We start from the raw sequence: 22,894 nt of genomic DNA, 5'->3' as shown, positions 1-22,894 counted from the left end.
TTTTTCTCTCTGCTCCTACTTTGTATTGTCAGAATGAATTTTAAGATGCATTAAATTTATATACAATGTTTGTAAAATAAACTAATTTGTTAGATAAATTCTATGTATAGGCAGAGTTGGATAGTTTATAGTTTTATCGGTGATTGGAAAAAAACATAATTGAAGAAATGTCGGATGATCTATATACGTACAGTACATGAGTGGTGGTATAATTAACGTAATAAACACTTAATGTTGTATTCTTGCGATTTTTGTTTGTATAAGCTCTAAACCAGCTATTACAGATTAAATTTTGTAAATTCAATCATAACTATGTTAGAGATTGTTTTAGAGGATGTTTCATTTACAAAATTAATTGATCTTCCTAGAAAAAAGCAACATGTAGTAAAGATCTTAAAGGGATATGTATTAATTGTCCATTATTTTAGGTGTATAACGAATATATTCCTTACTTTTTATTGATCTTTTTACATCATTACAGGACAGTGAAATAATTTTAATTTTGAAAGAATAAAACCGATGTCTACAACTTTGCAATTGAAGGTCATAGAGAAGTGTGTATCATATACATAAAGTTATGATGCGGTTTACTCGCAAATATTGTCTATAATATTTGGTTGAAAATTGAAGAAGGGTCGCTTTCGTAATTTGGGGTCCTTCGGATGAGACCTTAAAAACCGAGGTCCCGTGTCAGCGGCAGGCGTTGGCACGATAAAGATCCCTCACTGCTCAATGGCCCTGAGTGCCGAGTAAAGGTCAAAATTTGAAGCCCTTCACCGGCATACGGTGACGTCTCCATATGAGTAAAAAAATTCTCGAGAGGGACGTTAAACAATATACAATCAATCAATCGTAATTTTTGTAACCTTGTTTACAAACAAGCAAGAAAGACGGACAACGTTCATTTTACAATACCACTAATTGCTATGGTAAATAACCACTTGATCTGAGGCTTAAAGAGGCAGCACGAGTCAATAAAACTAGCATTACCTTACTACACGTTATTACTTTCAATAATACATGTAACACCTCTTACATCGTACAACATATTCAGTGCTTTAAACATCTTTGAATATGCACATATTGTTATTTCTCCAGAATCCTGAAAAATATTGATTAAAATTATTTGTAAAAGCATTCATTACCTTAACCGACAGCTAGAAAGTAGTTTTTTTTTTATCAACTTTTCAAATAAAAAAAAGAACTTAATACTTTTAGAAATAAAATTGTGTGATACATGTACTATGTAATATATAAAAAAGAATGAATGCAATCATCTTTACCTGAAAAAATTGCAACTGTAATTATAGTTTTTGCTCGAATCATTCCAATCATTTTCTTTCTTCTGTAAATAAACTTTTTTTAAAGGTTCACGCTTTTATCAAGCAATACTCTTATTTGCTGCAATTTCTTTGAATTAACTTCTCATTACTAAAATTTATGAAATTATGAGAATAAACCTTTTCTGAGATAGAAAAAACCGTAAAAATGATATTCGTGGGATTCGAACACTAGCGACAAAAATCCAACATATCATACTGCTTTGAGATTAACGCGCTAACCACTATGGTATACGGCTATTGGTGCATTTTGGCATTTAAATCGTGTTTGTGATATGACCCTTGACTTAATGGACTTGAAGTATTTCCCGGAAAGATGCGAATGTTTTGTAAGAAAAGTTACTTTTAAATTATAGTAGATCTTCGCTACATGTTTTTGTAAACCAAAATATGTACATGTATATTTAATTGCAAACTTTTAAGATTTTCTTTCAAACGAATGGAGCAAAGACCCATCCATATTAAAAAGTCTTGTTAAAATATAAAAAAAATTATCGTTTTCAATCTTTTTAGTGTTTGTATGCTTTTTCATATACAAATATTTTCAGTGTTTGTGATATTTTTGTAAATTGTAGATATTTTACATTAAGTATACTTTAATATTAAATGAAATATGAAATACAATAAGGATATAATTGAGATTAAATTATCCACTTCTTCTCTGTAGCACTGTAGGCATTTTGAATAATTTTAAAACCTGTATTACCAAAATTTATGTTTAATGGCATCGCCAGTTAAATGTTTACTCAGATTTATGACGTTCAGTGTCTCATTGTTTTGATATGGTTACCCAGATGATAAGTGTATTAATATTTGTATCTACTTAGTACATATTTATGATTGTTTACTTTACAAGGTAAACTTTTATTTGTCAGCTGATCATTAAATTACTACAAAAATGACCTTTCACAATTGGCACACGAGCACTTTAGAACATTTTGCGATCGGAAAATTTTAGTTCGCACGAGCTTTCGCATACGTTGCACGCTGTCTCGCATTCATTACATGTGTTTTAGTGGTCGCATCAAGTCTCCTCAAAATAGTCTACATGCACACTATTTAGACGCGACCAAATGCGATCCAAATTATCGGAATTCAACGCACGAAAATTAGTACGAACGTCTTACAACGTTTTATGTACTCCTAAGAGTGATGCACGATTTTTAAAGATCGTAAGATGAATTGCAGCTGTCTTTGCGTGTGTTTTGCGACCATGAGACTGTTGCTCAGCATGTCACATGTAATCTTGCAACGTTTTACTATCATTGCTTGATTTATCACCTTCAGTTGCCATGCTTTTCAACAGGTATATATACCTTGTATAATTATAAGCATCTTAACTATATCAACTGGAGAGCGTCGGAAACGGGTGGTATATATACCTTGCCCTGTGACTCGCACGAACATTCGTACTATGGAATGCATGAGGGCACGAGCACCGCACGTCCATTCGTATTGTCGCACGTTCAATCAGTCGTGCAATCCTATCGCATTATCTTACAACACTCGCATTCATTCTACAACAGTTGCATATAGACGCAAGACATATTGCAAGATTTAATGTATAACAGTCGCTTTAGATCGTGTGAATTTCGTACGAACACTTCTTTTATTTGCGATTATTTTGGCAACAGTTTACGATCCTAAACAAAATTATTTGGTCGCACGAATATTTTGTCGCTTCTGCTCGTGCGCCAATTGTGAAAGGGCCTTAAGACAGAGTACTCAAACGTAGGACTTTCATGTGTTGTAAATGTATACGTACACTATTTTTCAGCTTACCATATATGTCATATTTTCAATAAGACACGTAGAAAAAGAGGTATCTAATTTCATCTAAAGTGTTAACAATACCAAGGATATCGATTAATATTCATACATGTACGGTACATGTCTTAAACAAATATCTAAACTACATGACTATTATGGCAGATGAGCAACATATATAGCATACGTTGAAAGTACGATACTTTAACACCTTACATGTAAAATGTAATTGAAGAAGTTTTGCAACTTTATCCTCACACTGCTTCATTTTTTTTTTAATTTCTACGATATCTGTACGCTCAAGATGTGTTTATCACATGCAGCCATTTTATCTATGTTCATTGATAAAGATTCTTCCAAATGTATTTACAATATTATTGCACAAATTCAGATTGAGTTGTCTGAAGATAATATAAAATTGATAATTAAAATAATATCAGATAATAGGGCATCTCACAACAGTTTCTGAATGTTTTATCCGGATGGGTGGAAAGGAAAACAGATTGTGCAATACATAAATGACAATATCAAATCTGTCGATAACAACATAATGTTATTATGTTTTATGCCTCATACAAAAAAAAATAGACAAGCAAGATTTTTACCTACCTTCTCTGTTATGTATCCTTGCTAGAAAACCGCACTTCCTTGTGTTTAAACGTAACATTCATGTGCACCTTTCTTAAACAAATACAAGATGACCTCTTTAAGTTGATAAAACAGGAAGAATAATCGATCAAAAAACCTTTCTGATTTTTTTATCTTATATCTAACGAGCATGAATTCAATGCTTAAAATAGGTTAACATTGATAATGGATAACTGGCGAGAAACTGATTATAAATACATTTAAAAATGGATACAATCGATTGATTTTTGTAATTGTATATATTTTGTGAGATTTTTTCCCAGGAATTTTGAGGATTAAATTGATACATAAAGCTTTTGTGATAATATTTTCGTAATAATAAATGAATTGCTGTTAAAATCTAACTGTATTAGCCTTTCCCAGCAAAAGAAATGTTTCAAATCTTACTACATAGCATTATGTTGATTAACCTATGTGCATTTTATTTTTACTTTTCTGTTTAAAATTTAACAGTGGTATAGATAAAATAAGCGACAATTTTTTTTTGTAGTTAGTTTTTATGCTCTGATTTGCTGTACAATTTTCCATTGTATAAGGAAATGATATTTCTGGCTGTGTGATGCCATATAAAGCCGGGTGTTAGAAATGTCGTGGACTTTTAAATACATGTGTATGTTATCCCTTTTCTTAAAGTAATATCATATTCAAATTTGATAAACGTGCTCAAACGATAAATTCAAATTATTAGAATTTTAAATGCATGCATATCATTCAAAATCTAATGTTACACAAATAGAATCATGGAGCTCTCAGAACAGTGAACTCAGTAAGTCAGTTATGTTTATAATCATTATTTATGAAAAACCTAGATCTTCATTGTAAAAATAGTTAGATTATTTCATATGCGAAATTTGGACTTGAGATTGATTCGATAAAAATCAAAGTACTGAAAGTACTGATAGGCGGAAGGATGATTGCAAGTTCTCATGTGCAAAACTTTAATAACACATATTTGAAGCATAATCTGTTTTTAAGGGGGGGGGGTGATAAAAATTTTGATGGATTGTAATATTGAAACCAAGGAACAAAAATAAACAATATGTCTTCCTTTTGAAGCGGAGACATGAGAATAAGTCACATCAATAGCAATATGAACATTTTAACATATATTATACCCCCCCCCCCCCCCGCTTGAAAAGTGGGAGGGTATACTGTAATCAGTATGTCCGTCTGTCCGTCTGTTACGCTCTGGGGTACTCATCTCTTATCTGCAACTCTTCTTATACCACTGAGTGAAATTTAATGAAACCTTCACAGAATCTTAATTACATATTGCCATTGTGCACCTCCTATTTTACTTTTAACAGCAAAACATGGACTTTTCCATTATAATCATATGGTAGGCGGGGGTATCATTTAATGAGCTCATTGCTCACAGTTTCTCTAGTTTTTGTCAAGTATAACAAGTTAAAATTGAAATGCCAGTTGCAATACATAAAATTTGTAAGATATGGTTTTTGGGAACAAGAGATGGATAATTATAAACTTTCACACAAAAATGAGTACTAATGAGTAATAGAAGACAATAAATATCACAATTGCTTTTGTTTTTTTTTATGTGTATTAAGTTTTAATACCAATGAAACAAAGTCTTGTTATAAAACAGCTAATTGAATTAGGGTGCAACATACATAGAAGACCTTACATAGATTAACAATGTGCTTGTGGTGAATTGTTTTCATTCAATACACGTATGGCCCAGGTATAACAAATCACAAGTCTCTAATGCTGATGACAGGTGAACCCTGTGTAATGATGTCCACAATAAACATGATAAATGGAATATTTTTCCAGAAAAGCTTCTACCATGGCAGGTCCTTGAAAGCCAGACAATTTTATTTTTATTCCTGTGGTAAATTTGTCTTTGATGATTGTAAAATATTGGTACATACATCCCGGTATCAGTGGTGATTTCTTTTCTGGAGATTATCTTCTTAGTATACCATTCCCCTCACAACTGTCTCTTGGCAGAATTTTCTACAAAGTGTGTAATTGAAAACAAATTAAGAATATCTCATAATGTTTATTTACAAAAATTATTTTACAATGTATCCGACTTTCAATAAATGAAATCAAGGACTGCAAATAACTTTTTATGATATATTTCAATATATTTTCTAGGGAAGTCAATTTTACTGGGTATTCGATCCAACTTCCAAGTATTGAATACTAAAAATATATAAGTACTCGGTTACTCGGATGTTTATCATTTCTTATTTCAAGGTACACACGTTTTTATCAAAAACTTATCAATTATTTAAAACATGCAAAAAGAAATTAGCATGTTGTCTTCATCTACACCTAGCTGTAAAACACCTGTTATCGCCTTGAGCTACATTCATTCATTCATTCAGTGAAATCTGACGTGCATAGAAATTAATGCCACTATATCCACTTCAAGAGTTAAGTGGGTATATATAAATAACAAAAGATTCAAAACTGCTGAAAGTCAACTTGTGTAGTAAGTTTAATCATGATAATTATAGAGTACCAGTTCGTTCGATAAGACCTGGCCATAACAGTTATCATATTACGATATCTAAGACATGCATACATAGGGAGGCGACATTTTCAAGCTAAAACAATAAAAGATATACGGGTGACAATAAAAGACTAATTATACAGCGTTAGTTACCTTGCTTATTTTGAAGAGAAGGCCTGTCACTTCCATTCAATCAGTGTCAATCATTTGTGCTCCACGTGGGTTTGTTGACAATAATTTCACGCTGAATCGTCTTATGTTAGATTATTACGCGAATGTAGTACATACAATATATATATACAAATAATTGATAAAAGGAGTTGCATACCTTTTTTCTTCTATTTTATACAAGATTATTGAAAAGATAAGTTCCTCAGTAGCTATGTACCTGTTATTAATTCTTAAACATAATTACCTACTTGAATTATTTTGTCCCTCGTAATATTTCTAAAGATCGCTTCAGGACCCCGTGCTAATCAAATGTTGAACCCGATTTGTTTATGTGTTGTCGTTCGTTCTTCTCTCAAACGTGAAACGTATCGGGAGTACTAAAATAACTATTCGTTCTATTATTAGGCTATTATTGGACTAATTTTACATTAATCAAAATAAATTGTTAAAATAAATTCGCATACTCACGCTTTTTGACATGATAATAACGATAAAGATTGGGAAGGGGGTCGAATATTATTTAGCGAGTTGTCTGCCCTTAGTTTGCGATACATCCGTTTGGAGTACCATGAAACCGGGCAAACATCTTGAGAGGTCGAAAGGACAACAAAGCAAATGTAATAGGCGGCTTCCGCCTAAAAACTATGAAGGTATACAGCAGAATCGTCAATGTTTTCGTAAGAAATGGAATGACAACGTGGTGCAACCTAAAAATAGGATATCGTATTTCCACAGTGAATCCAGCGGTGACAAATGAAAATCTGCTATCCAATTTTCACAAATGCGGTGGGACACAATTGACAATTTACCGCATTTTGAGATCTTGATGTCTATAAAATAAAATTATTTCAAATTCTCTAGAGAGTGCATGAAAAAGACGTCGGAAAGGGGTGATTTTCCCCGAAATTAATAATCTTGAAGTTTAATTTTTGGAAAACTAGCATAAACTTTGAATTGTTTGAGAAAGACAAATTGTGACGGTAAAGATGGATTCAATAGCAAGAAAGCTTACAATTTATCTTGTAATAGTCCAAGATCAAAATAGCCTTTTGCTTATGATCGAAATGATTAAACTTGATGTCAAAATCAAAAGAAAGTTGAGACTAAAGCAAATGTCTAATAAAACAGCAAAAGTTTCGCGTATCAACGCGAAAATTACGCGTTTATTTGCGAAAGGTTCGCATTATATCGCGAAAGTTACGCGTTATATCGCGAACGTTTCGCGTTATATCGCGAAAGTTTTGCGTTATAACGCAAAAGTTACGCGTTAAATCGCGAAAGTTTCGCGTTATAACGCGAAAGTAACGCGTTTATTCGCGAAAGTTTCGCGTTATTACGCGAAAGTTACGCGTTTATTCGCGAAAGTTACGCGTTATATCGCGAAAGTTACGCGTTTATTCGCGAAAGTTTCGCGTTATAACGCGAAGAATTTATTTTTTTTACCTACGAAAATGAGGTCATTGGGCTTTCGTATGTCAGCTTTTTTGGGTAAGTGAAAAAAAAATTTCTCAGGTTGGCCCCCCCCCCTACTTTCAAAAACGATGCTACGTGCCTGTTTTCCCTTATTTTCCGATGACGACAAGGAGCAAACGGCGGGTGTTATCGGTCAATAGGAAATTGTTTGCCCTATTCCTATTTTGTATTCCTTTATGGACCTTGATATTGAATACTGTTCGTTATCTTCATATCCTTCTTCGGTACCAACAAATTTGACCTTTTAACCTTAACCTTTGTAATTCGACTTGCATTTAAGAAATTTCACCCCTTGCCATAAGCTGCCATATGAGGAAATGTTTTGATAAAAGTTCGTATTTTAAGGGTTTTCGATTGCGCCAGACTGTGTGTGAAATGTACGGGGGTATAGTAGTGAGAATCATCTTATAAGGTATTTTTTGTGTTACGATACTGGCAGTGTCTCTCTTAGCTTGTAGCTAAGCATGTTATCTTTAGAATTATGTGACATAAGTTCCATTGAATAAAATGGAATATTAACATTAAAACCCAAACCGTACGTTCCTCGTCTGCTTTACATAAATACATAACTAGATTTGCTGATGCCGGGCACAATTGATACCATAAAAAATCATAGTTGATTGTATATTATTTAACTTCCAATTCGATATTTTTTCACTCATATAGAGAGGTCTCCGTATGCCTGTGAAGGGCTTCAAATTTAGACCTATACTCAACTTTCAGGGCCAATGAGCAGTTAAAATTCAATAGATTATTGGAAGACTTGTTTTCCGAAACCATATATAGATATTGTTAATCAGAAAGGCAAGCATCTTTTAAATATGAATTTCAGAGTACTTGTCTGTACATGCAATCAGAATGTTTTTTTAATAAAATAATTTTGCAAATAACCAATAACAAGGTACATAAATTTACGAGTTCAATTTTCATAGAAAAAATTATCAGTTACTGAACTAAATAGTGCCCGAAAGCATGTACTCTCAGTTATCGTCCGGAAAAGTTTGTATTTAATTTTTTTTTTAGCTCATACAGTCCCTGAAACGTTCTACTTTCCCACCTGAATGGTGAACGAACGCTGAACGAACGGTGAACGAACGCAGAGCGAACGGTGAGTGAACGATGTGCGAATGCTGAACGCAACTTGGTGAACGATGTGTGAACGGTGAACGTTGAGTGAAGGATAATACATGTAATCAAGATAAGGCAAAACAGGACGAGGCCATTAAACGCACTAATTCTCAAGAGGTCAGAAAAGCTGAAATAATTTGGTAGTATCCTGGAAATTTTAGAGTCTAAATTGTTCAAATCTTTACCATCGGGGTAAGAATGGGACTAGAATTAAAAGTAGCCAAGTTAACATTGAAATATTCTGGAACAATCTTTAAAGATCTTCTCTAGAGCCGCTTTAAACATCTTCTCTAGAACTTCCGTGCTAGGAAAGCTTAATGCTATGAGAACGCATCATGGATTGTGTTTAGTCCAAATTGTTAAATCATGACCTTAGGAGATGGATTAGGGTCACTATAAGGAGTTCATGATTTACATTGAGACACTGTGGGAAAAACTTAAAAACTGTTCTCAAGAAACACCTAGCCAGAAAAGCTGAATCTAATATGGAAGCATCCCAGTGTGATGAACATTCAAATTTGTTAAATCATGATCCCTGGGGGTAGGACGGGGCCACAATAAGAAGTCCAAGTTTTTACATAAAAAACATAAGATGTTTTTAACTCTTCTCAAAAATCGTTGGACAGGAATTAAAAGATGGAACAAATTTAGTAACATCCTAGGTTGGTGTTATATCAAGATTTTAAAAACATAATCCCTGTGGTGGATGGAACCACAAAAGGGAAGACCAACTGGGCCAGAAAAACTAATTATTATATGGAAGCATTCAGCGGTAGATTAGATTATACGTTAATCAAATCAAGACCCCGGGAAAAAGCGGGTCTTCATTGGGAATCCAATTTTTTCATTGAAAATAGGATTTAAATTTATACCGAAATGTAATAGGATCGGGTCACATTAGATAATACAGGTTAGGAAATCTTGTTGACAATAGTGTGGCCAAAGTGTTACATGGGCCATGTATTATTAAATATTGTTCAAAAGTAGTCCTGTAGTATCTCCTTCAATGCTGTTAATATTTCAGTGAGGAGTAAAGGAAGCGACCTTATGGCCTTCACTGTACTTTATTCAGTCTTCAGTTAACGTAGATATAAAAGAAATTCATTTCATAAAAAAATCCTGCTTTAAAAGCATTTACTTATAGTGTTTTATATTAGGATCGATGTAATTATATCCATAATCTGAATTGCTCTGTAGATTTAATGGTTCATGCATATGATCATATGTGCTCTCGAGTTCTTGTTGAGGGTCTGCGATTGAGATACTGTAATCAGACATATCTCTATTGCCTTCAAAAGTGGCGTGATGATACGTGTCATCTGTATCTTTCTTTCGAGAATCTTTGTTTCTCAGATGGTCGTAATCTCCCTCCTCAGTCTCATTGTAAGGACTCTCCGAATCTAACATACTATCATCAACGAATTCGTAGGAAGATGGTTTTTCTAGCACAAAATATGTGCTTTGATTCGAATTGTTTATCTCAGAATAGGTACTACTGACTTGTTCTTCATCTTGTGGTGTCATTTGGCCTCTAAAAAATTGAAGAAAAAAAATTGTAATTATTTATGATTCAAATTTCAAAACTATATAGTTTAGTTAACTAGAATGGAAACTTTTAAAGTGACAGTTCAAGCTTTCATAACTCCCATTTAAAATTTTTATGAACAAAAAATAATTACAAAAGAAATATACTAATTCCTATAAACATTTAAATGTCAAAAGCGATGATCATTTACTATATATTGCATGACTTCTCTGTGAATATGTTTTATTCTTTCAGTTCAACATAGAAAATATTCATTGGCTGCGTTTCATAGGGCTGATTGTCAGTTTGCAATTGCTTACTGCTGTTCGCACAGAGTTGTACCCCATGCATATGTGTTACCTTTCAGTTGAAAACTGAGAGCATGGAGCAACATAGAACAGAAATCTTGTTATTTGTGACAAAAAAATTTCAGATATGTCCAAAAGTCGTATTAGTTCATATTAGATTTATTTATATTTGTCTTCTTTTATTGAAGTTATGTATTATGTATATGTTTGCATTTTATTTTTTCCTTTCCTATAATATCTTCTATTGCTTGAATAAGTTAAAGCTCTCTTTCGAAAGAAAGTCATTGATCCTAAATTATGCATTTCATTTCAAAAGTGAAACACTGGGAATCTTCCCTAGAACTATCTTATGGGCAAAACTGCTATCACTTAGAAAGTAAATATTGTGTAAACATTATTTGTTTGTAATAACTCTGGGAATCTTGGACTTGATTGCCACGCAGGTATATTTCATGATACTCGCTGGCGCTTCATAAAAATATGCATTAATGTCACATGTAATTAGTGATTTACACAAAAATTATTTCATATCAAACTTAAAATATTTAAATTTCTTTTTAATTTTTTCTATGATAACTTCTCGAAAGTTAGTTGAGTTGATTATTTAATCATTCTATCGGAATGTAAATGCTGCCAAGCGATAGGCCAGGAGCTAAGAAGTTCCACAAGTAATACGCACATAAATCTCGTGCATCTATCTTTGTGTCTACATTTTAAAAATCTTAGTTTACTCTTTTATTTCAAAATGAAATGAAATTATAAGAAATCAGTATTTAACAAGGAGAGAATGCCACGGACATCACAGACATGGAAACGTTGGATACTATATGCATATTGGGATTCACAATTATGCATATTATCCCACGTTTCTAACTAGCGTTGATGCCTTTGTAAACTCTACTAACTAGATATTGATTTCTTAAATCATTCTTAATGTCTGCATTTAACGAAATTAAAAGCACTAAAATTCAAGCACCGCTTGAATTTCTCGATTTGTGTCTGTTTATTTATATTATCGTCTTTAAGGAAACACTAGCAGGAGTTTTTTCGTGTATATTTTAACGCAAGAGTAAATAAAAAAAAAGAAATTCATATCAATATTATGGTTGTTTAGGTAGAGAAAAACAGAAAATATAAATATAAGCTGAAGAACTGTAGCTCTCCGAAAAAAAAATATTGACAGACCAGAGAGCTTCAGTGCCATCTATTGAAAAAAAATAAAAATGTGAAGTTTCTTAATTATTTCTCCATGTGCTGAAAATTGGCATCTCAAAATTTTACTAATCGTGTGTTCCTAACACATTTTTGCTGTTTCAACAACAAAATATTTCTTGTAAATGCTGTTTTAGTCCTCCTGGCTCTGAATTTGAGGTCATCGAAATATTCACCTGTTTATACCGCAGTTTTAGTTTGCAAGATCTATAATTCGATCAAAAGCACTTCGTGCCGATGTCAACAACATGTACGTTTTGTAAGAGTTTATGATGAAGAAGTAAGGACTTATTCTTTGAAAAGGTCGGAGAGAATACTCGAAATCGGGTATTATCCGTAAAATCGCGTATAATACTCGATATTAGGGTATCGTTAAATCCGCGAAATCGGGTATTCCGTGCAACTTTCTATAAAAACTGAAGAATAAAGCAACGGCGCATTATGTCAGTAATTGTTACTTGTACATCAGTATCATGTGGATTTATTTTTATTAAACCTTATTCATAAGGTTTACAAATAAGCTTAAAATCACACGACAAACACTGCTAGGGTAACAAAGAGGACACAATGGCGTTATTATTTTTCAATATAATTTCTAAAATCAAATAACTACACTTCGTTTGTCTTAATTTTCCATTAAAGTATTCCATATACTTAATTTTCTTATTGGTGCACTATTCACAAAATGTGAAATTTTAAAGAAATTAAACGACTAACGCCGTGTTATGTATGGCGTCCCTTTCACGTGAAATATAAATTATTCCTAACAGTTAGAGAGTACAGTATAAACGAGTCATAATTGAATATCTCTACCATAATAGAATACCAACGTTATTATAAAGACGAAAATAAAATCAGATTAAATAAATACCCACGGGAAAACAGTTTGAAAATAGAGAATTGAAGGTGAGTATTTTTTTTATGTCAATTTAGCATGGAAATTTTTATTCAAAGACACCGTAAATTTTTTCGGTTGCATTTTAATATCGATACAAAATATGCTATTTTACCCTTTATTTTATGCATTTGTGTAAAAATTGAGAGCGAGAAGTCATAAGAACAGGATTTTCTTTTTCTTTTTTTTTTGGGGGGGGGGTGTTTAAATGAAAGTTAAATGTGATCATCTTTTCATGAGCTTATAATACATTGAATTTCTCAATATAGATCGACGTACAGTCATATTAAAATATGAATTACATAGTCAAGTTTCACATTTCTTATAGTTTTTACGTTTATGAACATGTAAATGAACAAACTGAATTAATGGAGTGTTCAATTGCCTTGGAAAATCTTGTCTTAATTTTTGGGAATATAATTCCTCATCAGACATTAAAATTTCATAAAAATTGTAGCCACCTCCTTCCTTTCTTTATTAAACTGTTAAATAGACAGGGTAAATTTTACCTCTTTGCCTTCTATATTTTTTTTATACAACGCACAATCTGATTGGTTCTAAACAATATGCCACTGTTTCTTTTAGTTATTTTATCTATGATAAAATTAATACTCATGGCAATAACTTTTACTAATACTCATCTATCATGAATTCCAGTTACTTGTAGTCTCATATTTTGTTAGAAAATAACAGCTTGCTTTTTGTTTACCTATATGATTTTTATTTGATGAATAAATCTTCCCTACAATTAAAAATATATGACCGAGTTTAACCGACTGTGACATTTAAAGAAAGGTCTCTTGGACACGTGTAGAACACAGTCAAGGTTGTTTTGTCAGAGGTGGTGAAGAAGCCTTTACCCCCCCCCCCCCCCTTTAAAGTCGCCAAGAAATAGTAAAATATTGGTGACTTATCGAAATTAAACGATCAACAGTTATGTTCTCTCATAAGCTGTATTCCTGAAACTATCACTGTCTCTGCTCAAATGTTGAAGGCATATACTGCAAATATGTATGAATGATAAAAAAAAAGATTTTCCAAAAAAAAAAAAAGAGAAAGAGGGTTTAGCCGAAGTTTTAGACATTTTTAGCTCACCTAAGCCAAAGGCTCAAGTGAGCTTTTCTGATCAAAATTTGTCCGTTGTCTGTTGTCGTCGTTGTTGTCGTCGTTGTCGTCGTCGTCATTGTAAACTTTTCACATTTTCATCTTCTTCTCAAGAACCACTGGGCCAATTTCAACCTTACCACAAAGTATCCTTGGGTGAAGGGGATTCAAGTGTGTTCAAATGAAGGGCCACGCCCTTTTCCAAGGGGAGATAATTATGAATTAGAGAAAAATTAATGGCATTTTAAAAAAATCTTCTTCTCAAGAACCACTGGGCCAGGAAAGATGAAACTCATGTGGAATCATCCTCAGGTTGTGTAGATTCAAGTTTGATCAATTCATGACCCCGGGGGGAGGGTGGGGCCAAAATGGCCGATCAAATTTTTACATAGGAATATATAGAAAAAAAATCTTTAAAAATCTTCTTCTCAAGAACCACTGGGCCAGGAAAGATGAAACTCAGGTGGAATCATTCTCAGGTAGTGTAGATTCAAATTTGTTCAATTCCTGACCCCCGGGGGTAGGGTGGGGCCAAAATGGCCGATAAAAGTTTTACATAGGAATATATAGGAAAAATCTTTATAAATCTTCTTCTCAAAAACCAGTAAGACAGGAAAGATAAAACTCAGGTGGAATCATCCTCAGGTAATGTAGAATCAAGTTTGTTAAAATCATAACCCCCCGGGGGTAGGGTGGGGCCAAAATGGCCAATCTAAGTTTAACATAGGAATATATAGGAAAAATCTTTAAAAATCTTCTTTCCAAGAACCACTTGGCTAGGAAAGAAGAAACTCATGTGGAATCATTCTCAGGTAGTGTAGATTCAAGTTTGTTCAATTCATAACCCCCGGGGGTAGGATGGGGCCAAAAAGGTCAATCAAAGTTTTACATACTAGTAGTCTGGTCCTGATTTTTAAAAAGAAGGCTAGAAATAACTTCTAACGGCAAATAATTATTATTTGGTCCAGCATAGTTTTTTAACCTATTTCGAGTATGCTGAATCCGAAAAAATATGCTGGCTTTCATGAAAATGGCGTTAAAGAGGTCAAAATGGCAATTCAAAATGGCGAACATCCAATTTTTCAAATTTTCTGTTAATGTCATTCAAAATGGAGAAGTAATGAATGAATATCTAACTGAGTGTAATAAAACTATAAAAATTATAATAGTATGCTAACATTATTAGTTAAACTCAGAAAATTTAGTAGTTGCTACACTTAATTCGAATTTTCTCTGATTTTTTGTCTATTGTTTCTAAATTCTTCTTTGTTCAGGATTTTACATTTGCAAATATCCATACACTGCAGAATTGTATTTTCCCCTCTACATCTCACCATTCTACAATTGAATGATAGTGCAGCTGTAAGTTAAAAGTCAAAATGGCGATTCAAAATGGCAGATATTCATCTTTTTATTCAAATTATTTAATTCTTAATGTCGTTTACATAGGAGAAAGGCCTAGGATTTGTGAATATTTTACTGAGCGTAGAACAACCATGTAAAATGACAATAGAACACTAATGTGATCACTTTAAATCGGAAAATTTAGTCGTTAAATTTGAAATGTGATAATTAGCTCAAAATGGCAATTCAAATGACGTCTTATAACTCGAATTTCGTGAACAATTCTGGTTCGTTTTGCAGAAAATAAATAACAGTTTGTTTTTTTATTCATGAAATAATGTTCAAATATGCAATGAAAGTTGGAGGATATTTTTGTTTATGACTTGGGATTTTTATAACACGGATTTTCGTTTAATAACTTCTATTGTTAAGATAAATTTTTGATGACAATTCCGAAGACATTTTACCTTTTACCTGTCTCACCATGCTTCTTCAGATAAAAAGTTAATAATATTGCTGTTTTGGGGACAATAGGAAAGTTAAGCTACCCAAAGAGCAGTATCCCCCGAGCATTAAGGCGAGTGAACATTCAGTTGTTGGAAATTCTTGATCTGTTTTTAGTCCAGTGTAGAAAAAAAATGTTTATGTTCATGTGGAAGGTCTAGTGCAACATAACTTTGTATGATTTTTAAAATGATTGACCACAACCAATTATAGGGCTAGTAATTGTTACATCATATAAATCTGAATATATTATGATATCCAAAATATTAATATAAACATATATATTAAGAATTATTAGTATCATATACGTAAACCATAAATCATCTTGATTGTCCAGCTCTGATTATGTGTCCCTACATTTGCATTTTGTTATTCTCAGTCAAAAATTCAAATGCATTTTTAAATATTTCATGCTGTGAATGGATAATTTTGTATTGAACAGTGTATATAAATTTAAAAATTTTGAAATTTACAAAATCTGAAAGAAGAAAATGTTTGTGTTCAACCCCCCTAGATTCTTGATACAACTTTACACTATCCTAACAAAGAAGTGTAAATCAAGTTGCCTTGTAAAGTTCTTGAAGTGTTCAAGAAAATTGTGTTGTCAAGAGAAGTGTTGACTAGATCGAAATTAGGAATGGCTTAGGCCTATTGGTATGAAAGCTTGTAAGTGATAGGAATCACGAGGAATCTGCAGGCGCTCTTAAACTGCATAATTTTACAACTTTTCGCACCAAAATATGCACACAATGTGAGTTCAAATGATCAAGATTGAGAATGTTCTTGCTAATAGAATGACCTTTCTACCCTAAAAGACAACAAATCTATACGAGGTCACAAAATAAAGAGCTACATGTCTTGAATACCAGAAATTTTTTTATACCCCCCGCTTGAAAAGCGGGAGGGTATAGAGTAATCGGTATGTCCGTCCGTCTGTCTGTTACGCTTTGGGAGTACCCATCTCTTATCCGCAACTCCTCTCATACCACTGAATGAAATTTGATGAAAGGTTCAAAGAATCTTTATTACATTTTGCGATTGTGACCTCCTATTTTACTTATTTGATCCGACACATATTTTGGGTTTCCCATAGCAAAACATGGACACTGTCATTATATTCATATGGGAGACCGGGGTATCATTCAGTGAGCTAATTGCTCACAGTACCTCTAGTTCATTTTGCATATGGTTTTGGAAAACAAAATAGACATTTTACATTTGAACATAAACGTGTTGTTCCTTGGGTGTTGGTTCATTGATTGTATATTGTTTAACACCGAGTCGGCAATTTTTCAGCCATGATTCGGCGGACTATCAGACTGGTTTAAATAATCGGTTTTTGAAGGATTCTGGTTTCTATGGCGGCCCCCAGTGAGCTTACTCTTTTTTTGACTCCAGAGAAACGATCTTTTACATGCCAAGGTTGTTGTCATCCTTGACACGGGGCACCATTTTACAAAAGGCAAAAGGAACCAGAATTAAGCAGTTTCTACGAAATTCGAGTGTATCAGACGTCATTTTGAATCGCCATTTTCAGCTAAATAACACATTTCAAATTTAAACGACTAAATTTTCCGATTTAAAGTGATCAAATTAGTGTTCTGTAGGTATTTTACATAGTTGTACCACGCTCAGTAGGATATTCACAAATCCTTTCTCCTATGTAAACGACATTAAGAAATAATAAAAAAAAAAATGAATATCCGCCATTTTGAATCGCTATTTTGACTTTTAACTTACAGCTGCGCCATCACTCAGTTGTAGAATAGTGATATGCAGAAGAAAAAAATACAAATCTGCAGTGTATTGATATTTGCGAATGTAAAATCCTGAACAAAGCGGAATATAGAACAATATATAAACAAAAAATCAGAGAAAATTCGAATTAAATGTAGAAACAAACTAAATTTTCTGAGTTAAACTAAAAATGTTAGCATTCTATTATCATTTTTATACTTGTGTTACACTCAGTGAGATATTCACACATTATTTCTCCTTTTTGAACGATATTAAGAGAAAATTAGAAAAATTGGATATCCGCCATTTTGAATCGCCATTTTGACCTCTTTGACGCCATTTTCATGAAGGCCAGCATATTTTTTCGGGTTCAGCATACTCGAAATAGGTTGAAGAACTATGCAGGACCAAATAATAATTATTTGCCGTTAGAAGTATTTTTTTCTATAAATCGGACCAGACTATAGGAATATATAGGAAAAATCTTTAAAATCTTATTCTCAAGAACCATTGAGACTGGAAAGATTAAACTCGTGTGAAATTAACCTCAGGTAGTGTATATTTAAGTTTGTCCAAATCATGACCCCGGGGGTAGGGTTGGGCCAAAATAGCCGATCAAAGTTTAACATAGGTATATATAGCGAAACCTTTTAAAATCCTCTTTTCAAGTACTTCAAATCCATGCTTAGTGATATTTATATGGAATCATTCTCAGGTAGTGTAGATTATAGTTTGTTCAAACCATGACCCCCTGCGAGGTTAAATTCAAGCCTCACCCCACCCCACTCCACCCCACCCCACCCCCCAACCCCCACCCCCCCAAACTCAGTAAACTTTCAGTTCTGATCTGATATGTGCTTTTTCCTAGCATTGCTCAGGTGAGCGATGTGGCCCCTGGGCCTCTAGATATCATTACATTATTTACACATTCATAAATAGATTTGATTTTATGCACAAGATGAATGTGAAAGTAATTAATGACGCATAATTAGATACGATAGACAATCCCTTGTTTATACATGGCATCATATCTTGTGCGTGAAATGTGTTTCCGTATAATTTGATTTATTTACAAATTGTTCATGTTTGTCGTGTTGAAGTGGAATTATTATAAATTATCGAATTCTGATACTTTACAAGTCTGTTGTGTTGGGAATAAACATTAGGAAGATGCATATACTTTCAAGGTAAGAAAAAGTATAAAGCAAATCGAACGCCTTTTTGTGTGCAGATCATGAAATGCACTGAGCTCCAAGGGTATTTGTTGTCCTGAGCGCATTAATCTTGACGCCCAAATTCTTACTTGGCTAGTGATACCTTTAGAAAACATGTGTATCTAGATGAAAGTTAACTCGGCAACATGCGCCATCCTATTGTTTAAGTTTTATTAGGTGATTTCACCTCCTATACCCGATTTCGCGGATTCAACGATACCCTAATATCGAGTATTATGCGCGATTTCACGGATAATACCCGGTTTCGAGTATTCTCTCCGATGAAATTTACCTTTAAAATTGTTTCAACTGAGGTGCGTATTTTGAAGAGTTAATCCAAAACCCAGCAAAACTGCTAGTATTTGTGTACCATTAAAATACAGTTTTTTCCTGTGGGTGGCACAGTACCTCTCTGGTCATCAATTCATTTTTTTCAGACCATCGAGCTATAGATCTGCAGCTAATATGAATATTGGACTTTTAATATATATGAAAGAATCATAAGATCATACGTAAATCTTGGTCCCTGATTCTGATGATATGCTGTTGAATCGTAGTTAGAAATATTTCCATTGGAAAAAGGTTTTGTGTGTTGATACGTATCTTCCACATTTTTCCTCCTGGAATCTTTATCTCTCAAATGATTATAATCCCCCTCCTTTGTCTCATTGTAAGGGTTGCTATCCGATAATTTATAAGTAGTTTTTTCTTTCACAAAGTATGATGGATTGTTGACATCTGTTTGTGTTTTACTGACTCCTTCTGGTTTTTGTAGCTTTCTTCCTTTTTCCTTGCAACTCTTTCTCATATATCTGCGTCTAAATAAGGTAAAAGTGAATTACAATAAGCATTACGATCTTCAATCTTTTGTCAGGAAGCAGTTACATATATGTTTGGAGTTCCATCTTAGGTTAAATAACACATACTTTTTCCGAAGAAACTTGATTATATTCATGTATTCAGAATTCTTTCTAACTAAAAAAAGAATATATATATATATATATATATATATATATATATATATATATATATATATATATATATATATATATATATATCCGATAACCCAATAACTTTATGATTGAACAATTCAACAAAATTTAGGGAAAGTTGGATAAGATGCGTTTTTAATTCAATGTTTTTCAAAAAGTTTCGAATTTATTTCTTCCATTTTTATGAACAATTTGTATTCATAAAGTTATGAAGATCATTCTCCTGGGACAAATATTTCATTGAAGACAAACATATTTTTTCTAATTGGCTTTCAAATGCAATCAACATTGATTACTAGTAAGAGTGTTCAAAGGGACGCATTGTATCCTGATTTTAGCTCATTTAAGCATGTAATAAAAATCTAGAGTTGTCATCTACATGTGTTTATAATTGCTACTAGCATACATGTAGATAGTATTTCATGCAAATAGTTCATAAATGCAGAAAAAAAACATCCCAGCATAATATAAGACTGCAATAGAATTTGTCAATCCAAAAAATATAATTCCCAATGCCCAAATGAATAAGAAAGTTGAAATCATTATAAGTAGCTACTTATCATTTAACGTGTGCTAAAATGTGTTTCAAAGTCTTTATACCACTTGCCATTCTGAACGATCCGTTGTGGAATACCGATCCCGATGTATTTTCATAATATCTTAATACCAGGTTGTGTTGTTACTGAATATCATACAGTTTGAAAGAACAGTATAATGAGCTCATAAACATGTAAAAATGCTAGTCATCAACACACAGTCTCTTAAAATTCAAAAATCCTAAGTTTGATAAATTTTCCGGGGAATCTTTTGCAAAGTAGGTTCAAGGTCAAGGTCAAGTAAATTGTACGCTGGTGTTTTTCATAATGTTTTATGAAAATCAGTGCATATGCTAAATAATGTAAAATTACTCCTGAGTTATAAGCAAAAAAATTGCTGTATATTGGCAATTTTAATTTTTGGTAAAGTGGATTAAAGGTCAAGGTCATGAGGTCAGTAACCATGACAATTTAGAAATGCCATAGTGCCAAGCTATAAATGTCCAAATATCAAGTCCATATCTCTTACAGTTCTTGAGATACAAGGTGTGACAGACGGACAGACGGACAGACAGATAGACGCCAGGTAAAGTGATTCCTTAGTGACGCTCTGCTCCGCAGGCGACACAAAAAATATAAACTGATGTGAAAAGTTAACAAACAATCCGAAAATCTGTTGATATTTTTGTTGGAGTTTTTAAAGTAGTATTAACTGTACATATACTTTTGAAGAAACAAGGAATTGACCACTAATAAAACGAGAAAAAAAAAACATTTACACAGGAAAAAAAATTTAATGAACTAGGTCAGTCAATAAAGCGTTGTTTCTTCTAAAGTCTGCATGAACACTGTCCAACCGCATGTTAATATTTTTGTCAATTTGTGAGTATTGATACCTTGCTGCTTTTTTCCCCTTCAAATATCTTTCAGAAAAGCTAATATTTGGATTTGCTAGTAAATTTTCCGAACTCCGTTCGTACATGTTTACATTTTCTACAATTTCCGCTTTTATTAAATTAGAGTAGTATATAGGGGGACATTATACCCCACTTTTTGAGGTTCAAAATTGAGGTTCAGTGTAGACCAGGAAGGTAATTAGGGAGGACCGTAACAGGAAGTCAATAAGTAGTATTAATGCGAGGATTAGAATGATGAACAACGTTTCTTCGTTATTAATTTGATTTCATTTGATTTATGAAAATATGAATTGATGAAGTTAACATAAGAAAAACCGATTTCACACCTTTGAAAATATATTGTGAAATTAAGTCTGCAGAAATATTCTCACACCTTTTTTTCAGAACTTCAATGTAAACGAAAAACAGCTCCAGTAGATATAATTAGACGTTGAAATATCAATTGTATTGAGTATATTAGACAATCGTGACTCTTGGTGAAATACTTCTATAACAAGTTGATCACACTTGTTCTAATGCAAACAATAATACTAATTATATATTAAAACTATTAAGCGTAGTATGGTGTATTAAAAAAAGAGAAACAAGTCTGATTTATTGATAAATATGATTTTATTCAAATATATACACATATTAAAATCGAATCCACGTTGTTTGAAGTCTGTAACGAGATTTTGCTTTAATGTTTTTATTTTCAATTGTTTTTTTTTCTTTTTGAACACTGGCTTTTCTGTGATTAGCGATTCCTCGGATTCCTTCGTAGATAAATTGGCTGATGTTGTTTCAGGTTTTATCGAGTCCTCGGATTCGGTCTGAGTTGACATGTCAAGGTTCTGTGATTTCTCCGGGTGTGGTAGGGCTATCGTGTTTTCAGGTACATTTTCTGCCACGTCTCTCTCCGCGTCTGCTTCGGAATTCGCGCGATGTGTCTCCTGAAGTGTCATGAGGCGGTTGTACTTCTCGTAAGGTACCAACACAGATTTCTGCATCACGTCCACCATTTTTTCAGGAAAGGTTTTACGATTTTTAACAAGGTTGTGATGCCGAGTTGATTTCTTTTTAAATAACCTCCTTTTATTTTTTTGACCGTCTTCTTGTAGCCTAATACGAGGAGAAAAGATTTGTATTTTTTAAGAGCTTTTTTCTCTTCTGGATTCAGTAAAATAACACTATGAATGACGTTCGCGGCTATTTCTCCCAACACGTTTAATTGATCTCTGGTGATGGAACTTAATATCAATTTTCTTTGTGCGGGATTTGACTGAAGCAAAAATTCTAAAAAATGTCTCTGCTCTCTGACAGCAGAAGTCATTATTTATATCCTATATCAAAGGTCTACATTTGTTCTTATAAACATGAGTATACTGTAGGGTCCTCTCCCGGAAATATATCTGTTCTGAGTCTAAATCTATCGTCGCCTCTAGGTGACGTGTCCACCACCAGGTAACCGAAAGGACGCTTAGTTGCATCTTTGTAAGCCTCCACCAAGAGTTTAGAACATCCCGGATATAACTGTCGACCCAACATTGAAATTTGCGATGCATCTCTGGCATTTTTCATTAGTATCAAATAGTAGGTATTTAAAGCTATGGTTCTT

The 22,894-nt window shown here is 33.1% G+C and overlaps 1 protein-coding gene across 1 annotated transcript; it reads right to left on the bottom strand.

Moving 5' to 3' along the window:
- Positions 1-10,081: 10,081 nt before the first annotated feature.
- Positions 10,082-22,298, bottom strand: LOC134276891 (uncharacterized). The gene is made up of 3 exons (XM_062759171.1): positions 22,018-22,298; positions 19,365-19,670; positions 10,082-10,540 (listed from the first exon to the last, which is right to left on the bottom strand). Exons 1-3 carry the CDS (start codon positions 22,296-22,298, stop codon positions 10,144-10,146), a joined length of 984 nt encoding a protein of 327 aa, XP_062615155.1. The 3' UTR covers positions 10,082-10,143.
- Positions 22,299-22,894: the final 596 nt, after the last annotated feature.

Source organism: Saccostrea cucullata, unplaced genomic scaffold, assembly GCF_032062105.1.
Source record: "Saccostrea cucullata isolate Sc308-1 unplaced genomic scaffold, CSIRO_AGI_Scuc_v1 ctg548, whole genome shotgun sequence".
In the NCBI taxonomy this organism is placed as follows: domain Eukaryota; kingdom Metazoa; phylum Mollusca; class Bivalvia; order Ostreida; family Ostreidae; genus Saccostrea; species Saccostrea cuccullata.
The sequence above is the reverse complement of the archived record's forward strand: the minus strand, read 5'-3'. Positions and strand labels throughout refer to the sequence as shown.